Source organism: Oncorhynchus mykiss, chromosome 28 (genome assembly GCF_057628025.1).
Source record: "Oncorhynchus mykiss isolate SJ-2025 chromosome 28, ASM5762802v1, whole genome shotgun sequence".
In the NCBI taxonomy this organism is placed as follows: domain Eukaryota; kingdom Metazoa; phylum Chordata; class Actinopteri; order Salmoniformes; family Salmonidae; genus Oncorhynchus; species Oncorhynchus mykiss.
This window is the reverse complement of record NC_143049.1, coordinates 976,003-998,065: the sequence shown is the minus strand read 5'-3', so window position 1 is coordinate 998,065 and position 22,063 is coordinate 976,003. Positions and strand designations below refer to the sequence as shown.

General features: G+C 43.4%; 2 protein-coding genes and 1 long non-coding RNA gene across 3 annotated transcripts in view; 1 reads left to right on the top strand and 2 right to left on the bottom strand.

The window, feature by feature from the left end:
• Nucleotides 1-22,063, bottom strand: part of LOC149970650 (uncharacterized) — an 809,841-nt gene that overhangs the window by 387,764 nt on the left and 400,014 nt on the right. The window lies entirely within an intron of this gene.
• On the bottom strand, nucleotides 6,934-10,413 carry LOC149970654 (uncharacterized). Its single transcript, XM_090225732.1, has 2 exons — nucleotides 10,260-10,413; nucleotides 6,934-8,419 (listed from the first exon to the last, which is right to left on the bottom strand). The coding sequence occupies exon 2, from the start codon at nucleotides 8,013-8,015 to the stop codon at nucleotides 7,350-7,352; it is 666 nt and encodes a 221-aa protein (XP_090081858.1). The 5' UTR covers nucleotides 8,016-8,419; nucleotides 10,260-10,413; the 3' UTR covers nucleotides 6,934-7,349.
• The window catches only part of LOC149970652 (C-Jun-amino-terminal kinase-interacting protein 1-like), a 32,871-nt gene continuing 20,548 nt past the window's right edge, over nucleotides 9,741-22,063 (top strand). Inside the window, exons 1-2 of the mRNA XM_090224744.1 lie at nucleotides 9,741-9,761; nucleotides 10,679-10,936. Of these exons, the coding sequence (XP_090080870.1) occupies nucleotides 9,741-9,761; nucleotides 10,679-10,936 (279 nt within the window). The remainder of the gene's footprint in view (nucleotides 9,762-10,678; nucleotides 10,937-22,063) is intronic.

The window sequence follows — 22,063 nt, the reverse complement described above, 5'->3', positions numbered from 1 at the left end:
CAAACAATCGCATGGTATGCTTTCGCTGTGAAGCCTACTGTAAATCGGACAGTGCAGTTAGATTAACAAGAATTTAAGCTTTTAACTTCTTGGTGACGGGGCAGAATTGAGTAGCTTGGATGAATAAGGTGCCCAGAGTAAACTGCCTGCTACTCTGTCCCAGATGCTAATATATGCATATTATTAGAAGTATAGAAATGGATAGAAACCACTCTGAAGTTTCTAAAACTGTTTGAATGATGTCTGTGAGTATAACAGAACTCATATGGCAGGCGAAAACCTGAGACAAATCCAACCAGGAAGTGGGAAATCTGAGGTTTGTAGTTTCATTTAAGTGATTGCCTATCCAATATGCTGTGTCTATGGGGCCAGATTGCACTTCCCAAGGCTTCCAGCAGATGTCAACAGTCATTATAAGGTTGTTTGAGGCTTCTATTGTGGAAGGGTGTCGAATAAGAGTTGTTTCAATAAGTGGACTAGGCTGAGGCCAATTGACCTATATTTCTGCTTTTTATGACACCTCTCTTAAGTTGGAAAATGGCTGAATGCTTTCTGTGACTAGTTGCTTACCTAACATAGTGATATCTTTGAAATCGGACACTGTGGTTGGATTAATGAGAAGTGTATCTTTAAAAAGGTGTACTTGTATGGTTGAGGAATTTTAATTATGAGATTTCTGTTGTTTTGAATTTGACGCCCTGCAATTTCACTGGCTGTTGGCGAGGTGGGACGGCTAGCGTCCCAAACCCATTTCCCGAACCGATAGAAGACACTTGTATGTACCTAAATGTTTAAACAATCATAAAAATGATGGATATTATTTGAATTGCGCACACTCCAGGTCCACCGGAAGTTGTCCCGCTAGTGGGACACCTAGCCTTATTTTAACCAACAATGCTTTAAACAGTTTTAACAAGGAAAAATAAATGTTAAATAAAAAATAGACAATAAAAGCAAGAAATAATTCAACAGCAGCAGAAAAATAACAAGTGTGGCTATATACAGGAGGAACCGGTACAGAGTCAATGTGCGGGGGCACCGGTTAGTTGAGGTAATTGAGGTAATATGTTAAGGGCTTGTATGTAAACATTTCCCTGTAAGGTTGTATTCGGCACCTGTTGTATTCGGCACATGTGACAAATAAAATTTGATTAGATTTTTATTTGAAATTGCCTAATTTGTTTGCGTCAGCCTGCACAGAATGGTAAGGTAGTAATCGTTTATTACTATTACCTATTGTATTTGTTGGCATTCATTATTATTAGGCATTCTCAAGCACCGTAAAGGCCAAATTAAAATGCAAATTCCCATGAGATGGTAAGGCCTAGGAGGGTGCAACCTAGCAGGATGGGCAAGGGCCAGTTGACCACATAGTGGCGCTATAACAAGCGATTGAAAAGGCAAACATTGAAAGGTCACAACCTTGACACTGTTTGAGTCACAAAATGCGGTACAATGTCCATCTCATCACAAGGAACAAATTTGCCTTTGAATCCATAAGGTCTGCCATGATGGATTTTCTTCCATTTTGAATTTTGTGAAAAACACTTAAAATACTATTCATCTGGCATTGAATAACAGATCTGTATGAAACGTTATATGTGGCAAAGTTCTCTCAACAAAACATTTTCCAGACTAGTGCTTAAAACAACATGGCCGCTGTTGACCAATAAGCATTCATATGTGCGTGTTCTGGCATATAAATGCATGTTAATCTGTCAGGGATATTCGTATTCTTACAAAACTTGGTACACGTCTCAAAGACTCAACATGTTTGAGCACATATTCAGATCGACTACACAGTTGCTCTATGACAGGCACATGTTAATATCTGTTTGAGTCAGAATGATGAAATTTGGGACACATGCTCAGGGATATGAGTCTAGTTAACCTATGAAGTATGGTTCAATTGGACATGAAAAAACATGAATGTAAGCTCATTTGCTCATAGCAGCCATATTGTTTGAGCCAGAGACATGGAAAATTGTGTTTAATGACATGGGTTCAGAGCTGAAACTTACCAATATACCCTTTCCTGCTGTCAAATGGCCTAGTGGCCTCATGGGTGGAAGGTTATTCATATTTTTCATAATTTCGTAGTTAAATCAACATCATATTTTTTTTAATAGCCGAAAATCTGATGTTTCTATGTCAAAACGTTTTGTTATATTTCAGTCTTCTGTGATGTACACGCTTGCCAAAATTAGAACTCAACATCGAACAGGTCACACAATATAATGTTTTCGAGTTATTATAATATTGGGATGCAAACTCAAAATTGAATACGTTTCAACTGTTACATTACATATCTGACATGGTACAGGAGTGTTAGCTTTTTACGCCCATAACCATGTGTGTGAGGTGTACTGTATACTTTTGTTTCAAACTAGAAGACTACCAAGTAACACTCTGTGTGACACTGCAGTAAAAGTTTAAAGCAGTCAACATCATTATAAAAAAAGGTTCAAAATAACTCAAAAACATGTATTATTGAATGACCTGTTCGATGTTGAGTTCTAATTTTGGCAAGCGTGGTAAACGGTACAGAATTTAGAATTTTATTGGGATCCCCTTTAGCTGACGCCAATTGCTCGTCCTAGGGCAATGTGTCTTGATGGTGGCACTGGGCACACAGCTGAACCCCGGCAATGCTGCTTGCACTTTTTATTATTATTATTGCTATTACGGCATGAGGCTATAAATCTGTTGATCCCTGCCATGCAAGGATTTATTTTGCAACCCGTCCACTAAATCCATTCATTACGCATGGTCCTCAGTCTCCTGCACTCCTTTTCGAGGATGCTTTCCAAAATATTTTTATGCTTGTCATCAAATTAGTAGGTTGCGATCATCGGTGCTATTTGAAATAGAATATCTAATGGGCTTAGCCGAACCATGAAAAACAGCCACAGACCATTATTCCTCCTCCACCAAACTTTACAGTTGGTACTGTTCATTTGGGCAGGTAGCATTCTTCAGGCATCCGTCAAACCCAGATTAGTCCGTTGGACTGCCAGATGGTGGAGAAGATGGAGAAGATGGAGAATGCTTCATGCATTACTCCAGAGAACAGGTTTCCACTGCTGCAGAGTCCAATGGCGGTGAGCTTTACACCACTCCAGCAGACGCTTGGCATGGCGGATGGTGATCTTTGGCTTGTATGTGGCTGCACGACCAAGGAAACCCATTTCAAACAGTTATTGTGCTGATTTTGCTTCCAGAGGCAGTTTGGAACTCGGTTTTGTTGCAACCGAGGACAAATTATTTTTAGTAAATGTTTTAAAAATGAAAAACAGAAATACCTTTTTTACATAAATATTCAGACCCATTTGCAAAATGTGGAAGAAGTCATGGAGTCTGAATACTTACCGAATGCACTGTATGTAGTGAATCTGTTATGCAGTGCATTTGTATGGGCTAATAGCAATAAGGCCAAATACATTTAAAAAAAGCTAATCATGTTTTCATATTATATTTTATACTTTAAGGGGTCATAAAATTCTAAATCAAATAGCAAAATGATACATAATATGACCATCTTAAAACAATTATTTATAGCTTAGTAGAACCCCTCCCCAGCTTAGACTGTAATGGGTTAAGTCGTTCAAATTAGATAGTATCTTGTTTAAATTACTTATTATCTCGTTCAAACGAGGGGGCTTCCGTAGAAAGCGGAAATGTATTGTGTGCATAAGTATCTGAACCCAAGATAGATGCATGTAACACAAATTACTTAACAAGTCACACCCTATGTTGAATAGACTTTACAGTATAGAGGTTCTCATGATTTTAGAATGAATGATAAGGTAAGGTTACCCAGTCCTATATGAGTTTCAAGCAAATGTTTAACCACAAAGCAACCATGGATATTTTAAATCAACTCAGGGTTAAAGTCGTAGACTGGCACAGGCATTTGCTTGAAATTAATTTAGTACTGAATAACCTTACAAACCTTAGAATTTATTCTAAAATCTGTGGTGGGATTGAAACTTGACCCACTAGAGGTCATTGATGAGAGGAGGTTGGGGATGAAAACCTATCAGGGTAAATATATTTAAAAAGGACTATAGTGTGTCTTAACACCAGAACACTGTGCAGATCAGACCCGTCCTCAACAGAGGGCAGCCAGAGAATAAGCAGAGATTCAGAATCAGCCATTGATTCCCGTCAACAGGACAGTTATAAATCATGCAGCGTCACGAAAAAACAAATGTTGGTACATGCAAGTGTTTTAAAGCTGAAAGCTTTAAATTCTTGTTAAAACCTCTCTGGGATATGTGGGACGGTAGCGTCCCACCTGGCCAACATCCAGTGAAAATGCAGAGCGCCAAATTCAAATAAATTACTATAAAAATTTTACTTTCATGAATTCACACATTGAATATACCAAATTAAACTAACTAGAACCAAGACCTGAAGCAGAACCAGACCCAGAACCCAGAACCAGAGCCAGAACCAGAACCAGAACCAGAACCAAGACCAGACCCAGACCCAGACCCATAACCAAGACCAGAACCAGAACCAAGACCAGAACCAAAACCAGAACCAGAACCAGACCAGAACCAAGACCCAGAACCAGAACCAAGACCCAGAACCAGACCCAGAACCAAGACCAGAACCAAGACCAGAACCAGACCCAGAACCAGACCCAGAACCAGAACCGGACCAGAACCAGAACCAAGACCCAGAACCAGAACCAAGACCAGAACCAGAGCAAGAACCAGAACCAAGACCAGAACCAGACCCAGAACCAGACCAGAACCAGAACGAAGACCAGAACCAGAACCAAGACCAGAACCAGAACCAAGACCCAGAACCTAGAACCAGAACCAAGACCAGAACCAGAGCCAAACCCAGAACCAGACCCAGAACCAAGTCCCAGAACCAGACCCAGAACCAAGACCAGAACCAGACCCAGAACCAAGACCAGAACCAGACCCAGAACCAAGACCAGAACCAGACCCAGAACAAGAACCAAGACCAGAACCAGAGCCAGACCCAGAACTAGAACCAGAGCCAGATCCAGAACCAAGACCCAGAACCAGACCAGACCCAGAACCAGACCAGACCTAGAACCAACCAGAACCAAGACAAGAACCAGAACCAGAACCAGACCAGAACCAGAACCAAGACCAGAACCAAGACCAGAACCAATACCAGAACCAAGACCAGAACCAAGACCAGAACCAGAACCAGAACCAAGACCAGAACCAGAACCAGACCCAGAACCAAGACCAGAACCAGACCCAGAACCAGAACCAAGACCAGAACCAGAACCAAGACCCAGAACCAGAACTAGAACCAAGACCAGAAGCAGAACCAGACCCAGACCCAGAAGCAGAACCAAGACCAGAACCAGACCCAGAACCAGACCCAGAACCAAGACCAGAACCAGACCCAGAACCAGAACCAAGACCAGAACCAAGACCAGAACCAGACCCAAGACCAGACCCAAGACCAGACCCAAGACCAGACCCAAGACCAGAACCAGAACCAAGACCCAGAACCAAGACCCAGAACCAAGACCCAGAACCAGACCCAGAACCAAGACCAGAACCAGACCCAGAACCAAGACCAGAACCAGAACCAGACCCAGAACCAAGACCAGAACCAAGACCCAGAACCAAGACCCAGAACCAGAGCCAGAACCAAGACCAGAACCAAGACCAGACCCAGAACCAGACCCAGAACCAGAACCAAGACCAGAACCAAGACCCAGAACTAGAACCAAGACCAGAACCAGACCCAGAACCAAGACCAGAACCAGACCCAGAACCAGAACCAGAACCAGAACCAAGACCAGAACCAGACCCAGAACCAAGACCAGAACCAGAACCAGAACCAAGACCAATGTTGGATGGGTGACCAAAGGGATAAATTCTCCAGTACGAGGTGCAGCCCAGCCTGTTGTTCTTTTTCTGATAGTGGATATAACGTTGAAGATCAAATCAATTGTATTTTACATGCAGATTCCACACCACAATACACTGAGAAATGAAACAATGTTGATTTAAAACCAGTTAGTGCCTAGTGGGGAGCTTGACGACTCATCAACGGGCATGCCATTGTGCGCTAGGCCGAGCACATACATTTTGGCGTACAACGGTCGGAGTCTAAATCAAAGTATGCAATGGCCAACGTTAGCTGCAAATTCTTCGTCAGTTAGAATGCTATCTATGACACTACTGTGGGTATTCTAGCCAGTTAAAGATGCCTAAATGAACATGAAATAAACTCTGACTTTAGAATGAATTGTTGTCAATTCACATCTTATATGTTTCCTGACTACAGTGGATTATCTTGATAGGTTAATAAATATATGGTGTTCATTTAGGCATGTTTAACTGTCTAGAATACCCACAGTAGTGTCATAGATCGCAGGCTAGCTTGACAACGGACGCCATCGATGCATGCTTCAAAATGTGTAGAAATGAAGTACGCATCCAAGAAATGCCCTACGTGCTCCGAAACGGAGCATAATTTAATTTGGATTCATACTCCAACTGTTTGCATGCTCCAATTTGCGTGCTTGGAGTAGTATGCATTTTGAGAAACACCCACTGTATTACACAAGAAGAAGTGAAGATTGCTGGATAATCAGATTATTTCATTACTGTATCTTAGAAACAGAGGCCACATGGACCTGACTGGATGATAAACTGCTACCTGTCTAAATAAAGCAATAAAGGGTCTGAATACTTATGTAAAGCAGGTATTTCTGTTTGTAATGTTTTATAAATGTGCAAAAATGTTTAAAAAAAATGTTTTCGCTTTGTCATTATGGGGTATTGGGTGTAGATTGAGGATTTTGGGGTCCATTTTAGAAAAAGGCTGTATTCGTAACAACATTTGTGAAAAAATAAAGGGTTTTGAACACTTTCCGAATGCACTGTGTCACGTTCGTCGTATGAATCGGACCAAGGCACAGCGTGGTATGCGTACATTCTTTATTATACCAAACTAACCAAAATAACAAAACGACACGTGAAGCTATACAAATGAGACAAGAACCCACGAACACAAAAGGGAAAATGGCTACCTTTTCCCAATCAGAGACAACGATAAACAGCTGCCTCTGATTGGGATCCATATCAGGCTCCCATAGACATACAAATGACCTAGACCTACAAAACCCCTAGACATACAAAACCCTAGACAATACAAAAACTAGCAAACCCACCCTCGTCACACCCTGACCTAACCAAAATATAAAGAAAACAGAGATATCTAAGGTGCGGACTCCCGACCGCAAACCTGAACCTAATAGGGAGGGTCCGGGTGGGCATCTACCCTCGGTGGCGGCTCCGGTTCTGGACGCAGCCCCCCCCTCCTTATGCTGATCCCTCCGCCTATGTTGAAACGGACCGTGGATCATCGCCGGAGGCTCTGGACTGCGGATCATCGCCGGAGGCCCCAGACTGGGGACCGTCGCTGGAGACCCCGGACTGGGGACCGTCGCTGGAGACCCGGGACTGGGGACCGTCGCTGGAGACCCCGGGCTGGGGACCTTCTCTGGAGAGCCTCGGGCTGGGTACAGTCGCTGGAGAACCCAGGCTGGGGACCGTCGCTGGAGACCCCGGGCTGGGGACCATCGTTGGAGGTCCCGGACTGCGGCCCGTCGTTGGAGGTCCCGGACTGCGGCCCGTCGTTGGAGGTCCCGGACTGCGGCCCGTCGTTGGAGGTTTTGGACTGTGACCCGTCGTTGGAGGTTCTGGACTGTGGCCCGTCGTTGGAGGTTCCGGACTGGGAACTGTCGCCGGAAGCTCTGGACTGGGTACTGTCGCCGGAAGCTCTGGACTGGGTACTGTCGCCGGAAGCTCTGACCTGGGAACTGTCGCCGGAAGCTCTGGACTGTGGAGGCGAACTGGAGGCCTGATGCGTGGGACTGGTACTGGTGGTACCGGGCTGTTGACACGCACCTCAGGGCGAGTGGGGAGAGGAGGCATAGGATGTACTGGACTGTGGATGTGCACTGGAGACCGGATGCGTGGGACCGGTACAGGTGGTGATGACATGCACCTCAGGGTGAGTGCGGGGAGGAGACACAGAACGTACTGGACTGTGGAGGCGCACTGGAGGTCTGATGCATGGTGCCGGCACTGGTGGTGCCAGGACGGTGACACGCACCTCAGGGCGAGTGAGGAGAGGAGGCACAGGATGTACTGGACTGTGGAGGCGCACTGGAGATCTGGAGTGTAGAGCTGGCACAATGCGTCCTGACTGGATGCCCACTTGAGCCCGGCAAGTGCGGGGCACTAGCACAGGACGCACTTGGCTTTGCAGACGTACCGGAGACCCAGTACGCAGAGCCGGTGCAGGATATCACGGTCCAAGGAGGTGTACTGGAGACCAGGAGCGCTGAGCCGGCACCATCCGTGTCCTGGCTGGATACCCATTCTAGCCCGGCAAATGCGAGGAGCTGGAATAGAGCGCACCAGGCTACATCATGGGTGAGCTCAACATTGATCGAAATAATTGAGTTAACATCTCAAGACATCAGTCAAAGTTGCCTCAATATATCCACATAATTTTCTTTGTCTTTGTCAAAAAACTGGTGATTGGCCAATGCAATGCAAGGCATCAAGATCATCATATCTGGGAGATCATGCAATAGGTAGATAACAGGAAATCAGATAAAGTACAGACAGGGAATAGGCAAAAGGCGTCGTTAGTGAGGCAGGCGTAAATCACGGGACAAACAGCGCTCTGAAAGACGTGTGTCACAAAATGAAAAATATTCTCACAGTGATGGGGTGCAAAGAACTCTATTTTTTACTTACTCCTGATAACTACATGCTCTGCTTAAGGGCACTCTACCGCAACCGTCCCAATCTGTTACATTTATTAACAGTATGCTAGATTATTATTTGTACGCAAATGTGTATACTGTGTATACAATAATGTTGACGTACACTGTAAAGGGATTACTGTAATATTCACAGTAATTTACTTGCCATTAACTGCCTCTACTGTAATATCAGAGCAACTACACACAATACAATACTGTCAAATTGACTGTATTATACTGTAAAATAGTTCATGCATTTGTAATTGGAATTCATGAATAGATTAATTCAATTCATTAAGGGGAGATGGGTTTGTATTTTACTGTAATTATACATGATTGGTGCAAGCAGGTTGGCGGCTGGTAGGTAAGGTGTTTACATATTAATTACAGCATATCAGTGAATAAGTATTTAGCCTTGCACTAGCCTTGGCTTGTGTGAGCCGGAACGGCTCATAGGAGCAGGAGCCTATCTCCTGTTTCTGTAGAATGATGTAGCTTGGTTTACAAGTACACCCCCTGGACAGGATGCTAGCATATCGCAGGACCTTGGGTCCACTGGGTCCCATTTTTACAGACTTTGGTATAATACGGCCGGGGATCAAACTCCCAATCTTCCAATCTCAGGGCGGACATTCAAACCACAAGACCACTGAGTTGGTCAATATTTTGTTTTTTTATATCCCTTGCACTTCTAGAGGCCCAATGCAGACGTTCTTCTATCAATATCAAATCCTTTCTGGGTACAAATTAAGTACCTTACTGTAATAGATTTCCATTAAAATGGAAATCCCCCAAAAATGTGAAGCAAAAAAAAATGTAAAGCAAGAATTTTGCTAGGACCTTCTGGGAGTGATCTGAGTGGGATGTGAAAACTGAAAACTTGCTGTTATTGACAGAGAGATTTTGAACTGTTTTTGGTCTATAAACCAATTTACAGCATGGTGATGTCACCATGGTAAGCCGAAACTCCGGTGTAAGAGTGCAACTAATATCAATCAGCAACTATCAGGAAATACCACTGATAACATTTACACTTTTTACAGTGTTAGTTTCACCAGCTGTACAATAATATACAAAACACATCACACAGAATTTTGACAGCATTGGGATTTTAGCAAAGGGTTCCAAACCGGCAGTGACTAAACGGCAACATACAAAAAGGACATGGCAAAATGCTCAACCATGACTTGCTGGCACTCCAATCTGTCCCCTATACATTTTAAATTGATGAGGCACTCCTATCAGTTAAACTGGTACTGCACTCTGACTAACAGATGCAACAAATATAGCCATTTTGAAGGCACGTCTCAAAATATGTAAATGAGCCAGAAACAATAATATCATGCAAAAGTATTGTATTTTGTGGGGTGGAATTACAATATTATTAAAAATACAATTATTTCCCTGGCCACAACATTTTACAGTGTGTGTGTGTGTGTGTGTGTGTGTGTGTGTGTGTGTGTGTGTGTACCTTCAGTTATTTCCAGCACCTCAGAGAAAGAGTAATGTTGAGCTCTGCAAGTAGTGGCATTCATGTCCATCAATCCATTTATGTAGATACTGTCAGTAAACAAACTACTGCTATGAATAGTGTCTGCCTTGATCTCTCCATTTGGCTCTTTCCCGCTCTATTTTTCTCTCCCTGATATAAGTGGCTCAGCGTCGGCAGTGACAGTGTGCAAGCTGATGTCAGATCAGCCTCTAATTGGCCAACTCAATCCCCCATCCCCCCTATTTTCTCCTTCCTCCATTCCTCTCTCTACCTTCTCATCTTGTTCCATTTTTTCTCTCTCTCAATCTTTGTCTCCCTTTGTGTGTCTCTGCTTATATCTTCCGTTGCCTTTCGCTCTCTCTGAACTGACTGACGTGAGTATCGTCCAATCCCTGCAGGGCTGTGTGAGGCGGGGCCACAATAGTGTGGTGGGGAAGGCAGAGCTGGGTGCTGTCGGCCAGCTCCAGGCCGAGATGCTCCATTTGGATCTGATTGACGGGGCCGATGGTTACCTTGACGACAAGGACTCATCCAAGGAGCCATCTTCCACAGCACCCTTGCCAATAACCGAGGACCCGCCTCTAGTAACCATGGATATATACCGCCCTAAGAGACCCACAACCCTTAACCTTTTCCCCATGGTGCCACACACTCAGGTGAGTCCAAATGAACCCTCCGTTATCCCTTCAGTACTCTTCCCATCCTTTCGCTGGCTGACTGCACTCACTGTCCCCTTTTATTTCTTCGTTTTTAACCTCTGTTTGTGACAGCTAAGTGAATACTGAGAGCTGGAAGGATGGAAGAATGAAATTATAGATTTATATGCATAAGAATGTGAGGATAAAGCTGAAATTCTTTACTGTATCTAGCCTATATGTGTGTATAAAATCAGTGGGGAAAACCTGTGATGATATCACCCCCAGACACCATGTCTGTTTTTCTCTGTGAGTGTGTTATGCTGGTCAAAACAATGGCTGGGATTGTCAGGAGATAGAGTGTGTTTTTGGTACCCATCTCCTTTTGTGTGTGACAACTGTGTATATGTGTGACTGAGGCTTGTGACTGTGCATCAGTGGTGGTCGGTGCCATTCAATGTCATTCATATTCCATTCCCCCAGCTCAATGTGACATCGATAGGTTTGGCTACTATATTATACAATATTTTTCCCTATAATCTAGCCCAGTGGTTTCCAACCTTTTTTGGGTACAGGTGTGATTACTAGATTAGGTGTAAATTGGACAAAAATTTGGTTTAAAATCAATATTATTTGTCTGTCATTTAATAGCAAATAATTATGATTTATTACTATAATAACACTCATGTACACTTAACATGCAAGCAGTAAAATTAGATTAAAAAAACAGATAAAGATACATCTAATGGAACAGCGGGTACTGTGAAGTAACAAACATAGGCAAAGACACAATAACATATGCACTATGCACACACGTAAACACACTAAGCAAGCGGCACCATGAAGACCAAGGAGCTTTCCAAACAGGTCAGGGACAAAGTTGTGGAGAAGTACCGATCAGGGTTGGGTTATAAAAAAAGATCAGAAACTTTGAACATCCCACAGAGCACCATTAAATCCATTAATAAGAAAATGGAAAGAATATGGCACCACAACAAACCTGCCAAGAGAGGGCCGCCCACCAAAACCCCAAGACCAGGCAAGGAAGGCATTAACCTCTTGAAGCTAGGGGGCACTATTTTTATGTTTGGAAAAATAACGTTCCAAATCAAATCAAATCAAATGTATTTATATAGCCCTTCGTACATCAGCTGATATCTCAAAGTGCTGTACAGAAACCCAGCCTAAAACCCCAAACAGCAAGCAATGCAGGTGTAGAAGCACGGTGGCTAGGAAAAACTCCCTAGAAAGGCCAAAACCTAGGAAGAAACCTAGAGGAACCAGGCTATGTGGGGTTTCCAATGTAAATGGCCTATTTCTCTGGACCAGATGCTAGAATATGCATATAGTTGACAGATTAGGATAGAAAACCACTCTAAAGTTTCCAAAACTGTCAAAATATTGTCTGGGAGTATAACAGAACTGAAATTGCAAGCAAAACCCAGGGAAATCAAATCAGGAATTGGCTTCTATTTTGAAAACTCCATGTTCCATAGCCTCCCATTGCTCCATTTAAAGGGATATCAACCAGATTCATTTTCCTATCGCTTCCTCAAGGTGTCAACAGTCTTCAGACATAGTTTCAGGCTTTTATTTTGAAAAATGAGTCAGAAAGGTAACATCGCTTCAGGTGGTCACATGAGTTTTGCTTGCGCAACAGAGTTCGGACACCCATTTCCTTTCCCTCTCCTACTGAACAAGACCGTTGTGGTTGATATATTAAAAATTATATATTTTAAAAACAACCTGAGGATTGATTATAAAAAATGTTTGACATGTTTCTGTGGACATTACGGATATTATTTGGAATTTTTGTCTGCGTTGTCGTGACCGCTGTTTCCTGTGGATTTCTAAACATAACGTGCCAAACAAACGGAGGTATTTTGGATATAACAAATGATCTTTATGGAACAAAAGGAACATTTAATGTGTAACTGGGAGTCTCGTGAATGAAAACATCTGAAGATCATCAAAGGTAAACGATTAATTTGATTGCTTTTCTGATTTTCGTGACCAAGCTACCTGATGCTAAGTGTACTTAATGTTTTGTCATGCGATCGATAAACTTACACAAACGCTTGGATTTCTTTCGCTGTAAAGCAGAAATTCAAAATCTGAGACGATAGGTGGATTAACAAAAGGCTAAGCTGTGTTTTGCAATATTGCACTTGTGATTTCATGAATATAAATATTTGTAGTCATATTTTTGGACTGTGGCGCTATGCTATTCAGCAGTTGCTGATGACAATTATCCCTCTTAAGGGATGGCTAGCATCAAGAAGTTAATCAGAGAGGCAACAAAGAGACCAAGATAACGCTGAAGGAGCTGCAAAGCTCCACAGCGGAGATTGGAGAATCTGTCCATAGGACCACTTTAAGCAGTACACTCATAAGAGCTGAGCTTTACGGAAGAGTGGCCAGAAAAAAGCAATTGCTTAAAAAATATATATAAGCAAACACGTTTGGTGTTCGCCAAAAGGCATATGTGGGTGACTACCCAAACATATGGAAGAAGGTACTCTGTTCAGATGAGACTACAATTGAGCTTTTTGGCCATCAAGGAAAACGCTATGTCTGGTGCAAACACAACACCTCTCATCACCCCAAGAACACCATCCCCACAGTGAAGCATGATGGTGGCAGCATCATGTTGTGGGGATGTTTTCATCGGCAGGGACTGGGAAACTGGTCATAATTGAAAGAATTATGGATGCTGCTAAATACAGGGAAATTCTTGAGGGAAACCTGTTTCAGTCTTCCAGAGATTTGAGACTGGGACAGAGATTCACCTTCCAGCAGGACCCTAAGCATCCTGCTGAAGCAACACTTGAGTGGTTTAAGGGAAACATTTAAATGTCTTGGAATGTCTTAATCAAAGCCCAGATCTCAATCCAATTGAGAATCTGTGGTAAGACATAAAGATTGCTGTACACCAGCGGAACCTATCCAACTTGGAGGAGCTGTAGCAGTTTTACCTTGAAGAATGGGCAAAACTCACAGTGGCTAGATGTGCCAAGCTCATAGAGACATACCCCAAGATACATGCAGCTGTAATTGCTGCAAAAGTTGGCTCTACAAAGTATTGACTTTGGTGGGGTAAATAGTTATGCACGATCAAGTTCTGTTTTTTTTGTCTTATTTAGTTTGTTTTACAATAAAAAATATTTTGCATCTTCAAAGTGGTAGGCATGTGTGGTGGTTAATTTCTGCATTACCAAATGAGGAGAAACAAACTTCATACACCGGTCAGAGTTGTACATAAGCTTCCGGGTTAGTATTATCACCTCAGTCATCGGCTTCATCAATAAATACACCGACGATGTCGTCCCCACAGTACAGTACCAGTCAAACATTTGTACTACTTTCTACATTGTAGAATAATAGTGAAGACATCAAAACTATGAAATAACACATATGGAATCATGTACTAACCAAAAAAGTGTTCAAAATCAAAATATATTTTATATTCTTCAAAATAGCCACCTTTGCCTTGATGACAGCTTTGCACACTCTTGGAATTCTCTCAATCAGCTTCACCTGGAATGCTTCTCCAACAGTCTTGAAGGAGTTCCCACATATGCTGAGCACTTGTTGGCTGCTTTTCCTTCAATCTGCGGTCCATCTCGTCCCAAACCATCTCGATTTGGTTGAGGTCGGTGGAATGTGAAGGCCAGGTCATCTGATGCAGCAGATCTCTCCTTCTTGGTAAAATAGCCCTTACAGGTTGTTGGGTCATTGTCATGTTGAAAAACAAATGATAGTCCCACTAAGCCCAAACCAGATTGGATGGCATATCGCTGCAGAATGCTGTGGTAGCCATGTTGTTTAAGTGTGCCTTGAATTCTAAATAAATCTATTAATTATTACTAAACGGCAGTACTGTAGTAGCTATTACTAATGTGTAATGTCTGCTTCCAACTCACACCCTCAAACACCTAGATCCCCTAAACGCAGCTCACTCTCCAGATCCCAATCACCTGTATTCTAATCACCTGTTCACAGACCTGTATGTCATTATCACACACTATTTAGTTCTGTTCTTTGCACCCCATCACTGTGAGGTATTGTTTGCTTTGTGACACACGTCTTTCGGAGCTCTGTTTTTCTCCGTGATGTACTCCTCCTGTGTGTGATAGTTTTTGCCTATTCCCTGCCTGTACTTTAGCCTATTGGATTTCCTGTTATCTACCTGCATGATCTCCCGGATTACGTTAGTAGCCATATCCCTGCCTGTACTGTTGCCCTTTTGGACCCCCTCTGTATGACCTTCTGCCTGCCCCTGGACCCAGCTACCTGCTCCTCCTGTGGTCCTTTGCAATAAACACCTGCTGCGCCCTGAAACCAGCTTTCTGTCGCCCCTCATGTTCAATAGAGGAAGTCAGTTTAGAACAAATTATTATTTACAACAAGATGGAGCTAAAACTGTCCAGTTTGAGTGTTTTTTGCTGCTCATTCTAGTCGCTAGCTGCAGCAAACTGAAAAGAGGAGCAACCCAGGGATTTGTGTGCTTCGGGGACCGTTAACAGAATGTGACTGGCAGAATGGGTCTTGCATGTGGAGGATGAGAGATGCAGTAGGTGTCTCGGATAGGGGGGGAGTGAGGCCTAAGAGGGTTTTATAAATAAGCATCAACCAGTGGGTCCTGTGACGGGTATACAAAGATGACCAGTTTTCAGAGGAGTATAGAGTGCAGTGAGGAGCATTGGTGGCAAATCTGATGGCCGAATGATAAAGGACATCTAGCCGCTCGATAGCACCCTTACCTCCCGATCTATAAATTACGTCTCTGTAGTCTAGTATGGGTAGGATGGTCATCTGAACCAGGGTTAGTTTGGCAGCTGGGGTGAAAGTTGAGCTATTACGATAGATGTAACCTTAGCCTGCGGCTTTGATATGTGCGGAGAGAAGGATAGTATACCATCTAGCCATACTCCCAAGTACTTGTATGAGGTGACAACCTCAAGCTCTAAACCCTCAGAAGTAGTAGGGGCATTCTTCTTACCAAACCACATTTACCTTTGTTTTGGAGCTATTCAGAACAAGGTTAAGGGCAGAGAAAGCTTGTTGGGACACTAAGAAAGCTTTGTAGTGAAATCTAAGAAAGATTAACTATCTTAAATCAAGGCAATATGTGCTTGGTTTTTGTCTGACAAGATAGATATTCTAACCAGACAGTTTTTATGTTGGAGCAGTTTTTTATGTTGTTTCAAGCTTTTTTGTACTTAATATTCTTAATAAAATAATATAACTTGTTACTGAGATTGTATTACTGGTTCTGAGTAACTTAATGCTCAAAACTAGAATTATCAGAATTATAAAGCTGATCAACACGGACAAGTACAAAACTGCTTTGTCAGAATTTCTTATTTCAAGCATCTTAACCTTTTCATCTCTTCACATATTAAGAACAGATAACGACCAAATGGAATTCACTGTTTTATTGTCAATCTTACACACAGCACAGAAATCATGTAGACAAAATACAGTACAGAACAAAGACGGTACCCTTTTCATATCTGGGGAACACACTATGAGTCATTTGAACTGTTGTACAAATACTATTACATCCCCAAGATGGTATTTGACCTGTACATAAGTTTGGCTCTTGTTGCTAATTGTGTAGTAATTCACATCCACGAACTCAGTGGCCTGTACAAGGTGTGGGACCTCAACTTGATAAGCAATGACGTATTCTATCAAAGCATATAGTTTGAAATGGTTGATATTCCTAACAATAAAGCCTAGAATTATCAAGAAATATGTTTTTGACCAGTCCAAATTCTGGCATATCACCATTCAGTACTTTGGCAAAGTTCATGGACTTCTGAGTTATGTATTTTATTGAACCCAGCCACGTTTCATCTTCAATGCCCTTGCTGATGGAAGGAGGTTTTCACTCAAAATCTCACGATACATGGCCCCATTCATTCTTTCCTTTACACGGATCAGTCGTCCTGGTCCCTTTGCAGAAAAACAGCCCCAAAGCATGATGTTTCCAGCTCCATGCTTCACAATATATATGGTGTTCTTTGGATGCAACTCAGCATTCTTTGTCCTCCAAACACAACGAGCTGAGTTTTTACCAAAAAGTTATATTTTGGTTTCATCTGACCATATGACATTCTCCCAATCTTCTTCTGGATCATCCAAATGCTCTCTAGCAAACTTCAGACGGGCCTGGACATGTACTGGCTTAAGCAGGGGGACACGTCTGGCACTGCAGGATTTGAGTCCCTGGCAGCGTAGTGTGTTACTGATGGTAGGCTTTGTTACTTTGGTCCCAGCTCTCTGCAGCTCATTCACTAGGTCCCCCCGTGTGGTTCTGGGATTTTTGCTCACCATTCTTGTGATCATTTTGACCCCACAGGTTGAGATCTTGCGTGGAGCCCCAGATTGAGGGAGATTATCAGTGGTCTTGTATGTCTTCCATTTCCTAATAATTGCTCCCACAGTTGATTTCTTCAAACCAAGCTGCTTACCTATTGCAGATTCAGTCTTCCTAGCCTGGTGCAGATCTACAATTTTGTTTCTGTTGTCCTTTGACAGCTCTTTGGTCTTGGCCATAGTGGAGTTTGGAGTGTGACTGTTTGAGGTTGTGGACAGGTGTCTTTCATACTGATAACAAGTTCAAACCGGTGCCATTAATACAGGTAACGAGTGGAGGACAGAGGAGCCTCTTAAATAAGAACTTACAGGTCTGTGAGAGCCAGCAATCTTGCTTGTTTGTAGGTGACCAAATACTTATTTTCCACCATAATTTGCAAATACGTTCATAAAAAATCCTACAATGTGATTTTCTGGATTTTTTCTTTCACTTTGTCTGTCATATTTGAAGTCTACCTATGATGAAAATTTTACAGGCCTCTCTCATATTTTTAAGTGGAAGAACTTGCACAATTGGTGGCTGACAAATTTTTTTTTTGCCCCACTGCAGGCAGGAGCTGCTTTCAGGAACTAAACTGGCTGCCTGTTGAGGCTAGGGTGTCCCAGATTAGACTAGGTTTGGTTTACAGGAGTATTTATGGTCCTGTGCCCAGATATCTAAGTGATTACTTTCCTCGTGTTAGGGATGCACACAATCACAGCACCAGATCAGGTGTTGCTGATGTGTGTGCTTATACAGGATTAGGAGTAATGCTGGGAAAGGTACTTTCCTGTATACTGGAGCCTCATAATGGAATGAGTTGCCTCTGCCAATAAAAACAACGTCCTCTCTGGACAGCTTTAAAAAGAAAGTAAAAATATGTTTGATGTCTTCTGTGCCCATATGAATAACCCCTATGATGTAACTGGAATTATTAGATAGATGTTCTTCTTCTACGTTTTTGTTTTATTATTTCACTGCCATACTGTGTTCCATCTTGTCTCAAGAGGACCACAATGGAAATAAGTCCCAGACTTTTATGTGTTATCCTCAATGATTTTATTCATGTCCATGTATGGCTTTTAAGTTTTATGTGTGCTTGTTTTTTAAAATGGTCAAATTAATAAACTAAACTAAACAATGCTCTAACCACTAGGCTACCTGCCACCCCACTTGTACTATGTACTTTTATTGTAATTTCAACTGCAATCGAGGTAATTTGGCTATGCTATTTGATCAGTGATAACACAGTAAGCCCTTTCCACTCACAGCCCGTTATCCAGTATCCCGGTTGAAAATGGCAGATTTTGTTATTGATAAGGGCATGAATTGGAATGCAGTTAACATGCTATCAAAGCTCAGGTTCTCCGCTTCATAGCGCTGTATAGGTTTTGACTGACAGGCGTTTAAAACTTGAGCAGCGTGCACATAAAGATGTTCGCTAATTGGGCTACTTTTGCACATTTGTGGTTGTATGAGTGAGGGGAATGCTGTAAAGCAAGAGGAGTGGATGTGTTCTGAAAGATGAGGATTTTAATAAATAAAATCACAAACCTGTGAGTCCAAATGTGCACTTCACTTGAATGTACTCATGACTCCATTATATGCGCACCAAAATGACAATATGTTTACCTTTTGAAAGCTTAACATTATAAAATCTTATTTTCTAACTTGTTGGCAATATAATAACCTGTCAAATGATGCCCGCCTGACCCAGACTACAATTTACAAAGGAACGTTTTTGGAATGTATGATAGTGGGAATGCGGGACTGTGTTCCAAACAAAAAACAATACAAGTGTACTTGCTTCAGATCCTCAATGGTAAAGCTAGGAGAGCAAAAAAAAGTATATTTCTTTGTTATAAAAGTGCATTTAAATTACTTAGGAACTGTGCACGGTTTGGAGGTGTGTGACCACTTGTAGACCACAGTTAGACCTCCAACTCAAACTGTAAATTTTGTATCTTGCACCTACTCCAAAATGTAAATTTATATTCTTATTATGTTACTGAATGTATCCAGAGTATTTTTAGATTTCGTTATTGATTTAGCGTATATGCTTGGAGTCAGGAAGCAGGTGCAGAAGGTGAGTTTAATAAACATGAACAAGTTAGATAAAACAGGAGAAGCGTACTGAATATGAACACCACCAATACTGCCTGATGACTGAGGCTACTGAGGGCTAAATAAAGGGAGAGTAATCAAGGTGATGAGGACCAGGTGCACATAATGATGGTGCCCGGACCAGTAGTTAGTAGACCGGCCATTTTGAGCGCCTCAGATGGGGAGCGGGAGTACGTGTGACAGTACCCACCCATCCTGACTCGCGGCTCCAGCTGCAGGACGACGCCGGCCAGGAGTACGGCCCTGAGGGCGAGGAGATGGAAATCCCGGAAGATGTTGGGGTCCAAGATGTCGGCCACCGGGACACAACAGTGCTCCTCTGGACCGTGCCCCTCCCAGTCCACCAGGTACTGAAGCCGACCCCCAGGATGTTGGGAGTCCAATAGGGACCTAGGAGGGAAACATGAGAAGAAGGTGAGATCCAGTAGTTATTGGGGAGTTGTAACAGATATGTTACTTTGTTGACCCTCCAGAGGACCTTGAAGGGCCCCACAAACTGGGGGCTCAGCTTCCAGCAAGACAGGCGGAGCAGGAGGTTCCTTGGTGCAGAGCCAGACACGATCACCAGGGAGGAACATGGGAGCCTCACTGCGGTGGCAATCCACTCATTAATCACCAGCTGGGTATTCTGTGTGCAAGGAGTTTTAAATATTTGTTTTATTTCTGCTGGAGCATCATGTGGGCAGCATTCAAAATTTCCTCTGTGCGGCCTCCCGGGTGGCGCAGTGGTTAAGGGTGCTGTACTGCAGCGCCAGCTGTGCCATCAGAGTCCCTGGGTTCGCGCCCAGGCTCTGTCGTAACCGGCCGCGACCGGGAGGTCCGTGGGGCGACGCACAATTGGCCTAGCGTCGCCCGGGTTAGGGAGGGCTTGGTCGGTAGGGGTGTCCTTGTCTCATCGCGCACCAGCGACTCCTGTGGCGGGCTGGGCGCAGTGTACGCTAACCAAGGTGGCCAGGTGCACGGTGTTTCCTCCGGCGCATTGGTGCGGCTGGCTTCCGGGTTGGATCTGCGCTGTGTTAAAGAAGCAGCGGCTTGGTTGGTTGTGTATCGGAGGACGCATGACTTTCAACCTTCGTCTCTCCCGAGCCCGTACGGGAGTTGTAGCGATGAGACAAGATAGTAGCTACTACAACAATTGGATACTACGAAATTGGGGAGAAAAAGGGGTAAAAATTAAAAAAAAAAAAAAAAAAAAAAAAAAAAATTCCTCTGTGCCAGAACCACTCGTTCCCCTGCAGGGGTTTTGGTCAGGCTCGGGGTCCACGGGGCCAGGACCAGCTAATATCCCAGGACGCACTGGAAGGGAGTGTTTTTTTTATTTTTGTTTTGGAGGTGATGTTTGGTCTGGGTGTCAGAACCAGAGCTACCTGGGAGGCCTTAGTCGGTTTGTCAGATTCCCATGCCTCTGCGGGTTCGATGGGTTCCCCTGCCTAAGCTGGCTCGACAGGTTTCCATAGGCTTCCATGCCTCAGCTGGGTTTGATAGGCTCCAATGCCTCAGCAGGGTTCGATATGCTCCCATGCTTCAGCTAGGTGAACAGGTGCCTGAACCTGGGAGGTCTCATCAGGCTCTCACACCTCAGCCGGTTTGTCAGGTTTCTGTGCCTTAGCGGAGGCAACCGGTCTGCTCCTGATCCCTGGGAAGCCAAACGCACGGGGGGGGGGGGGGGGGTTTGTCACGTGTGCTCTCTCTCCGGCACTCTAGGCCCCCATGCTCCTGCACCTCAGCTGGATCGACAGGTTCCCGCACCTTAGCATAGGTGACGGTCTGCTCCTGATCATCATCTTGGTCGGCGTCCTGCGGCTCGAGCCGCATGTCGGGGAGGGGGTACTCTCACCTGTGCTCCCTCTCTGGCCTCTAGGTCACCAGACTGCTCGTTATGACGCACACCGGTCACCATCGTTACGCGTATTATGACACTCACCAGGACTCCAACACCTCCTTGATTACCTACTATATATATATATATATATATATATATATATATATATATATATATATATATATATATATATATATATATATATATATATATATATATATATATATATATATACTGCTCAAAAAAATAAAGGGAACACTAAAATAACACATCCTAGATCTGAATGAATGAAATATTCTTATTAAATACTTTTTTCTTTACATAGTTGAATGTGCCGACAACAAAATCACACAAAAATGATCAATGGAAATCAAATTTATCAACCCATGGAGGTCTTGATTTGGAGTTACACTCAAAATTAAATTGGAAAACCACACTACAGGCTGATCCAACTTTGATGTAATGTCCTTAAAACAAGTCCAAATGAGGCTCAGTAGTGTGTGTGGCCTCCACGTGCCTGTATGAGTGCCCTACAACGCCTGGGCATGCTCCTGATGAGGTGGCGGATGGTCTCCTTAGGGATCTCCTCCCAGACCTGGACTAAAGCATCTGCCAACTCCTGGACAGTCTGTGGTGCAACGTTGGTGGATGGAGCGAGACATGATGTCCCAGATGTGCTCAATTGGATTCAGGTCTGGGGAACGGGCGGGCCAGTCCATAGCATCAATGCCTTCCTCTTGCAGGAACTGCTGACACACTCCAGCCACATGAGGTCTAGCATTGTCTTACATTAGGAGGAACCCAGGGCCAACCGCACCAGCATATGGTCTCACAAGGG

What these genes read in the sequence shown, in the direction of transcription:
- LOC149970654 (XM_090225732.1), bottom strand. Translation starts at nt 8,015, where the DNA reads ATGTCATCACCACCTGTACCGGTCCCACGCATCCGGTCTCCAGTGCAC.